General features: G+C 42.1%; 1 protein-coding gene across 1 annotated transcript in view; it reads left to right on the top strand.

Annotated features, from left to right (window-relative positions):
• Window positions 1-4,798: 4,798 nt before the first annotated feature.
• COMMD10 (COMM domain containing 10) overlaps window positions 4,799-8,692 on the top strand; it is a 58,903-nt gene continuing 55,009 nt past the window's right edge. Inside the window, exons 1-4 of the mRNA XM_083404408.1 lie at window positions 4,799-4,895; window positions 6,121-6,211; window positions 6,910-7,020; window positions 7,998-8,153. Coding sequence (XP_083260534.1) covers window positions 4,861-4,895; window positions 6,121-6,211; window positions 6,910-7,020; window positions 7,998-8,153 — 393 coding nt within the window. The 5' untranslated portion in view covers window positions 4,799-4,860. The remainder of the gene's footprint in view (window positions 4,896-6,120; window positions 6,212-6,909; window positions 7,021-7,997; window positions 8,154-8,692) is intronic.

Below are 8,692 nucleotides of genomic sequence, written 5' to 3'. Positions count from 1 at the left end.
GTAACTGAGATTGCAGCTTTACTAAGCCATTAAGGGAAACGTTGAATCAACAGTTCACTTCTTACTACGGTACCTTAAATTACTGTAATTTACCCACAAGTCCCTTCAATGTCCCACAAAACAATGTTTTGGGAAGTGCCCAAGTCACACTTCTGTGTTTGTGGTAGATTTGCAGTTTTAAATTTTGTTTATACTTTTATCCGGTACAAATTGTAGGGTTTGCTACATAGCATATGGGCTTCCCCTTTGCAGACAAGCATGACCAAAGACCAATCTCAATCCTTTATTGGCATATATACAAAATTCTGAAAGGTTCAGTACAATAAGACTACTCAGCAAAATCTGCATCTAACAATTCAACAGAAGTATAGTGTCCAGATCAAGTGAAGCAATAGTGCCACTCTATTCTGCCTTGGTCAAGCCACACCTGGAATACTGTGTCCAATTCTGGGCACCACAATTTAAGAAGGATATTAGACAAGCTAGAATGTGTGCAGAGGAGGGCAACCAAGATGATCAAGGGTCTGGAAACTAAGCCTTATGAGGAACGGTTCAGGGAGTTGGATATGTTTAGCCTGGAGAAGAGAAGACTGTGAAGAGATATGATAGTCATCTTCAAATATCTCAAGGGTTGTCACATGGAAGAGGGCACAAGCTTGTTTTCTCCTGCTATGGAGCATAGGACTCAAACCAATGGCTTTAAGTTACAAGAAAGGAGATTCCAACTAAACATCAGGAAGAACTTTCTGACAGCAAGAGCTGTTTGACAGTGGAACAGTCTCCCTCGGGAGGTTGTGGACTCTTCTTCCTTGGAGGATTTTAAGCAGAGGTTGGGTGGTCATCTGTCATGGAAGCTTTAGCTGAGATTCCTGCTTTTCAGGGGGTTGGACTAGATGATCAATGGGTCCCTTCCAACTCTAGGATTCTATGATTCTAAGTGAAGCAGGTGGCTAATGAAAAAAGACCTCAGTGGCAAAACCCTAGTTATGGAATGTCCTTCCCAGCAATGTATGCTCCCTGCACCACCTTTATGTTCTTTTCAGCACTAGATGAAGACATTTTTGTTCACTCAGGCTTTAAACACCTTGTTGTTTTACAATATGAGATTCTAAAGTTAGTAGTTTTTATTGTATATCTGTGTTCTTAATTATTTTACTTCGTCCTCTTCTAGAAAGCACTGTTTTTGTGCTGCTTTTCACTGTTTATATTTTTAAAAATAGCATTATAGTGTTAAGAATAGCATTATTGTGTTAAAATAGTATTATTGTATTAAAAACAAAAAAGCAGAGAACTTAACTTAAAAGGCAGCCAGATACCCTTCACTCTTTGACTCTAAAACTCTAGTGTGGAGTTTGGATTGTGCTCAGTTGACAAAGCCACACTACAACTTAATTTTTGTATCAATTGCAAGATTGCAGAGACCCAGAAAGAAAGTATCTGGATCATATCTTGAAATGTTTGCCGAGGCTTTGTTCCAAGTTTAACTGATTTTGAGACTGGCGGTCCTCAATCAGATCTACTTGGGTTTGGAAATATTGCTTATGTTCAGTTTTGTATTGTTAGGTAATGCTATTGAAAAACAAACAGAGCCTGGAAAGAGGTTGTGATTTGTGAATTTTCTGGCATAGTTATGCTCTTAACAGGCCAAGGCTGGTGAACATTAACTATGAAGCTCTCCCCTTAGCAGACGTTGATCGGTACGAGTGGTTGAATAGGCCAGACTCATTTTCCATCAAGTGATGAAGTGGGACCAGCTGGCATTTTGCCCAAAATACATCAGAATCACTCTTTGAAACCCAAAGGGGTGGCTTAATGGTCAAAACCTGGGATTGAAACTACTAGACTTTCTGGAGCCATAGGTCTCCCTGAGATGACAGCTCATCTTTTTTAAAACAGTGCAGATATGTTATCATGTAATATTCTACCCAGGAATCTTTGGGGGATTATACTTTTAGGGCCAGAATTGTTTTGCTATCATGATGATGCAAGTACCACAGTGCCTTAGGAGTATGTTACAGGGGCCTATTATATCATGTTCAAGTTACATAAGAGGGCCGGTTAAGTCAAGAGATCCCTCCAGCTGTTTATTGCCCATATTTGTTTCCCTCTGTAAACTCTGGGTTATTTTAAAATAATGCTGAATAAAATGCGGATACCACTCCTTTCTGTACTCACACATGCACAACGCCCCTTTAATGTGGTGTGCAGACCCAGGAAGAGGCCATAGTGGTGCAAACGCAGAAACAGTATTCTGCACCCGAAATAAGAAACTAGGAAGGCACCTGTTGATAGATGGGCAGGTAGAAAAACTTCAGGGGAGGAATGAAATAATACTGAAGCAAAGCCAGTTCAACATGCAGTTATTGAATATGTTTTCATAATTCAACAGTTTTGAAAAGACATCTAATGAATGTTTAATCTGATGACATAGCTGACAAGTGTCCCTTATTTGAAGGGACAGTCCCTTATTCCAGTGCCATGCCCCGCCGCTGTCCCTTATTGATGAATGTCCCTTAAATGATGTCCCTTAAATTTCAAAGGAAGCAGCTCCTCTCCCTCCCTGCCGGCCAGGGAGGAGGGAGGCTCCAACTGTGTTGCTTGGCTGTGTTGCTCACCCAATAAGAAGTCTAAGAATGACTGGAGGTGGAGCTTGCATGCCTTGTGTGTGGCTAGTTAATGCAAGCTGAGGGGTTTTTTGAATGCTGGGTGCCATTTTGTTGCATGTGCTGCTGCAAACTTTGCAGTGCAAAGCCAGGCTGGGGAGCCATCTTACGTTGAGGCTGCATAGGCCTTGTGGTGCATGTGATTCAGATTCTATTCAGTTGAACCTCTGGTTACAAAGTTGGTTGGACAGTGTTCTCGAAGCTACCAGCATGAGTTTGACCAGACTGCAGGAGGACAGGAAGACTGGAGTGCCTGGAACAGGTGAGGCTGCAGGTCCCTTATTTTGGTTGCTGGTCCCTTATTTTCAAGGCTGCTGGTCCCTTATTCTCAAATCTGTAAGTTGACAGCTATGTCTGATGAATGCCTAGGACCCTCATAACTATGGGACCGCCTCTCCTGGTATGTCCCACGGAGGACCTTACGGTCTTCAAACAAAAACATCTTGGAGGTCCCGAGCCACAGAGAGGTTAGGCTGGCCTCAACCAGAGCCAGGGCTTTTTTGGCTGTGGCTCCAATCTGGTGGAATGCTCTGTCCCAAGAGACTGCGGGACTTGACATCTTTCTGCAGGGCCTGCAAGACAGAGCTGTTCCACCAGGCCTTTGGCCAAGGCACAGCCTGACCCCCCTCCTTTGGTAATCCTCATAGAACTCTAGCCCAATGGTTGCCATTAATCTGATTTGAACTGATTTTATAATGAACTGATTTTATAATGTTGTATCATTTTGCTGTTGTTAGCCGCTCCGAGCCCGGCTTCGGCTGGGGAGGGCAGGATATAAATAAAATTTTATTATTATTATTAATGATGAAGGTGAACAATATCTGTATGGATAAAGGCTTCTGAAATTGAATAGTGCCCTCTTGAAAAAACCATGCTGTAAGATCTGGACTCCCTCCATGCAGACTGAAGGTACAAATAGGTGAATAAACCACATTTCTTAAAGCTACAGCAGTCTCTGCCATGTCTCAATTCTCCGAAGGAACACAGATCCTAAGAGCCTTCTTTTCTCTTTTTTTTAATAAATATTTTATTAAGTTTTACAAAAAGTATAAAGCGACAAAAAGTAAAAAATAAACCACAGCACAACAAAAATAGAAGAATACAATAACACACAAACACAAAACAGCGAAAAATATGAAAAAATAAAAATAAAAACTAAAAACAATTTTATCCTCATTATATTCTTTGCATTATCTTATTTCTCCGACCTCCCCAGACCTCCCATCTCTGTATTCCAGATCATATATTCAATCAGCAGATTCCTTCCCTCTGTCTTAATTTGATTTTATCATAATTTTAATATCTTAATATAACTACATTTCCTTATATCTTAAAGTATTGGGTCTTTTTTAATCTTTAAGCTTTTTACTAATAACCTTTTACATTCAATCTGGTGTCATCGGACATTCGTTATCTTATAGTGTTTCTGTAGATAGTCTTTGAACTTCCTCCAATCTTCCTTCACCGTCTCTTCTCCCTGGTCTCTGATTCTGCCAGTCATTTCTGCCAATTCCATATAGTCCATGACTTTCATCTGCCATTCTTCCAGTGTGGGTAGTTCCTGTGTCTTCCGAGCCTTCTTTTCTCTTGCAGAGAGTAAAGCTGGCACCCAACTTTTATAACAACCACCACCTATGTGTTGTACCCAGTGCTTTTTTCGGGGGGGGGCACAGGGGTACACACACCCTAAACATTTTGTGAATCTAAGTTTGGCCATATTGAGGGGCAGTATTTCAATATGAGTAGGAAAATGAGAGCACCCCTAGACATATTTTTTATAGATAAAAGCAGTTGTTGTACCTACTGAGAAGATCCATTAGAAAAGCAATTGTACCAAAAGGAATTATTGTGAGAATAAGAAATATTTCAAGGGGGCCCCTTTCACATTTTGTCCCCGCTCAGGGCACCCTGTCCCCAAATCAGCCCCTGCTGGGTATTATTATTCCTAAACAGTGACCCATTGGCGTAAAGTGATCTGGCATATGCGAGCTAAGCACTGCGCCGCCTGGCGGACAGAGAAGGAGACGCTCCGCTCTCCGTCCCGCTTTGCGAAAGCATCTCCGACGCTAAACCTCAGTCCTGTGGGTTGAAGTCGAAAGGCGGAGCTAGCTCGAGGCAGCCTGAGCCGGGATTGGCTCTCGGCTTTAGCTGCCTGGCTATTGGCTGGGCGGGGGCAGTATGCTCGACAGCGACCAAGATGGCGGCGCCCACTGTTATTCCGGATACCCTCAGGTAGGATCTGCTCTGCTGCCTCCTCCCTTGTGGGTCGGCCAAAGGCGCTGCCAACCCCGTTTCTCCCTTTAAATATGGCACGGGCAGGCGGGGGGTGGCGCCTTGAAACGGTTTCCAATGCCAAGGCTTCAAGTAGTAAAAACAAAGTGGTGTCTGGGCATGTGCAGGTTTCTTTCGCTGCACCAGCGTTACCTACCTAGCGGGGGACTGAGGCTGGGTCTCCGCAGCTGCAGGCTTGCCGGTATTCCTGTCTGAACAGTTCCGTGGCAACCGGGGTTGCTGTTGTGCACACGGTTATTGGGGAGCAAACTCTCCTTGAACTCAGCGGGTCTTGGTTTCCGAGACGTCCATCAAATTGTGCTGCAAAGAAAACCTATTGCTGATTTCCCCCTCTTCGCATAGAAGTGCAGTGGTAGGAAAAGCAACAGCAGCAGCAGCAGCATTTGCTGTTGAATAGCCTGTGATGTGTGTAGAGCAACGAACCAAAGGAAAATAGCAGTAATGAGCTCAGCAACACACACTTTTAGGCAGGGCGGAGGGTGGTGTGCTGGTTGAGAAGCAGGAACTAGACAGCCCAAAACCAGATGTAAAATTCTGCTTGGGTATAACCCACTCCAAGTCCTTTGTTTGCAGTTCCAGCATTTTTAATTTCTAGCTTCCCAGAAGCTGAAATGCTATGCTCAAGCATAGAATAAAGTGGTAATTCTGTCGTCTTTTTTCTACAATTTTTATTAACTTTTCTATTTTACATTTTAGAATATTCATTTAAACAACCTCAAAATTTCAGTGACTCCCCTTCTTCTCTTCCCATGGTTCACTTTGCATAACATAAATCCCTGCATATTTTGTATAAACTGAGCCATTCAGTATTCCATTATTACATCCATCAAAACTTATTTACATTGTTAAATTTATCTTAATTCTGCCCATGTTTTCAAATGTACACAATTCCCCCCCTCCATATATTCAATAAACATTTTAGATAAAGCGATAATTCCTGATCAGGAGACTGTTTCTTTTCTTTCCTTCGGCGGCTGCGTCTCTGGTGGAAGGTTTTTTCACAACACCTGTGTGTTCAGGAACTTTGCCTGGGAAAGTAGGCAGCCCTTTTCATTGTTGTTTAAACCTCTTCCTGGCATCTGAAAAGAGCAGGGAAAAACTTATTGTGCCCAGCAGGTCCCTTGTCTTTAACTGATTCTTGCCATCCTCTCTTCCCCTTTTCTAGTGTTCGAAAGGCTGTGTCCCTCATCAATGCTATAGACACGGGAAAGTTCTCTCGGTTGCTCTCCCGCATCCTTCAGAAGCTGCACCTAAAGGTTTGTATACACAGAGAGAAAATGACTGCACAATGCACAGTGAAATCTCTTAAGCTGGGTAGTATCCATGGGCTACAATTGAGTATAGATTCCAGAAAAGTACAATACAATTGCTTGTCCAAGTGTCTCTGCCAATGGGAGCTTTCCTTTGAGAGCTCTGTAAGGGCAATATTTTCTGCTGGGAGGAACACCTGGGGAAAAAACCATTCAGTAGATGTTTCACAGGTTTTTTTTAGCTTTGCGGGCACACTGATGGGGTTAAAAAATGCTGCTGTGGTCTGCTGTGCTCTCCTTTAGGCAATTTTATTTTGTGAACCATCCTGAGACATGCAGGTATAGGGTACTATATAAATTAAATTATTACTGCTATTACTACCACCACTAAAAATTATTATTCCACTCTCATGGGAAATGGCTGAAAGCTAGTTCAATGACAGCCAGAGGATGAGGTTGGAAGAGATGGGAGTAGGAGAGGGAGCTATATACAAGATGGTGACTCCTGTTTGAAGCTCTGGAGCGATTTTGCCTGTTAGTATAAATAATAATAAGCTAGGTGAACCAGTGGACTGACTCAGTGTAAAGCAGCTTTTGCCAATATAATTGACATTTATGCTGTTTGTGAAAAGGCATGAGACCAATCAATCTAGTGAATAAAATAGTATCTTAATTTTTGGTAAATGGGAATCTTTTTATTTCAGGCTGAGAGTACTTTCACAGAAGAGGAGGAAGAGAAGCTTCAAGCCGCTTTTTCAGTGGAGAAGCAAGATCTCCATCTTGTCCTTGAAACCATTGCGTTCATTTTGGAACAGGTATCTTCTATTGTAGTTCTATACTTTCAGTAAAAGGATGCAAAGTAGAAGGGATAATCCTCCTCCTTTAAGGTACTGCATCATTAAAAACACTTGGGATTGCTTCTTCGTGCTTTAAGATTCCTGTACCTGCATGCTTATTAGTGAGTAAGCTGCATTAATCAGAATGGAACCTACCTTCCAAGAAAACATGCATAGGATTGTGATCTAAATTGGGATTATCTGGGGTTGTAATTCAGAATCCTGTGTGTGTGTGCGCGCACACATGTCACACATGTAGTCTTCCCTGGTTCTTGCAGTGGTATATATAATGGTGTGCTGTAGTGCATGGAAATGAAGAACATATACCCATATGTTAACTGGGATGGGTGCATAGGAAGAAATAATAGAGCTGCAATTTGTTCCTGTTAGGCAGGCTTCCTCAACCTCGGCCCTCCAGATGTTTTGAGACTACACTTCCCAGCATCCCTGACCCCTGGTCCTGCTAGCTAGGGATCATGGGAGCTGAAGGCCAAAAACATCTGGAGGGCTGAGGTTGAGGAAGCCTGCTATTAGGCATGTAAATAGGTTTACAAGTAATGCAACATCCTGATCCTAAACATTGACTTAAGTAGGATTTTATCCTGGTGCTGTATATCATGTGTCAATTGTACAAGGTCTTTCCAGACAATCGGTTTGCCCTGCAACAAATGTGCAGCTAATCATTTCAAGGGTTCCTACAACTTTAAAGTATCCTTTCTGTTGCAGAAATATTTTGTTGTTAGAAACATTCTGTTCTTCCTTCAGCCAGTGCCCTCATTGCTGTTGTAAATTCTGTGCTAACTTTTTTTGTGCATTTTGGACATACCTACCTTGACTTAAATAATGAACCGTGAGTGTCAAATATTTACCATCACTTGGGTTGTTTAGCATGTTGTCTAGCGTATCAGCCAGGGGTGTGTGTGTGTATTGCATTATTTTTCTTTCTTTTTTTGCAGGCTGTGTATCACAATTTGAAGCCAACTGTTCTGCAACAGCAGTTGGAGCATTCCAAACTGGATCATGACAAAGCAGAAGTGTTTGCCACCACATGGGCTGCTGCAGGTCCAGAGACAGTGGAAAAGTTCAGACAGAGGACTTTGTCACCTCAGAAGGTAACAGTTACAGAAACACATAGAAAATACTTTTTTATTGGGACAGAAGGTACACAGCAAATGGTGAATGTGATGCATATAAGCTAAGAACTAGGTGTGTGCCAAAATTGAAAGAAATATTTTAATAGTGAAAACCTAGATTTTATTGCTAGCGAAGCAATGTAAACATTCTAGTGTGTGAACATACATATGCATGAGTCATTTTTGAGAGTTTGACACATTATGTTCAAAAAACAGCAACAAACCTTGCTTTGAACCTATTAATGCCTTGTAGAGAATCCAGTAGTTTACGTGACTGGATCGTTGGTTGAATAAGATACTTGGCTGGTGTAAGAGAGTACAGCATTAAATGATTCAAATAAGGCAATGAAACCATTTATTTAAGAATAACATATTACATATTATTATCGGTAGATGTGGTTACTGGTTGAATTGTGAAATGTACTTGGCCAGTGTGCCCAAGTTTCCTTAAGGCAACACGTACATGTAGCAAGATCAGAGCGCAGTGGCGTAGCGTGGGGGGTGCAGGGGGGGCCGGG

The sequence above is a fragment of the Podarcis tiliguerta genome (genome assembly GCF_965153285.1).
Source record: "Podarcis tiliguerta genome assembly, chromosome: 11".
NCBI classification, from domain to species: domain Eukaryota; kingdom Metazoa; phylum Chordata; class Lepidosauria; order Squamata; family Lacertidae; genus Podarcis; species Podarcis tiliguerta.
The sequence above is the reverse complement of the archived record's forward strand: the minus strand, read 5'-3'. Positions and strand labels throughout refer to the sequence as shown.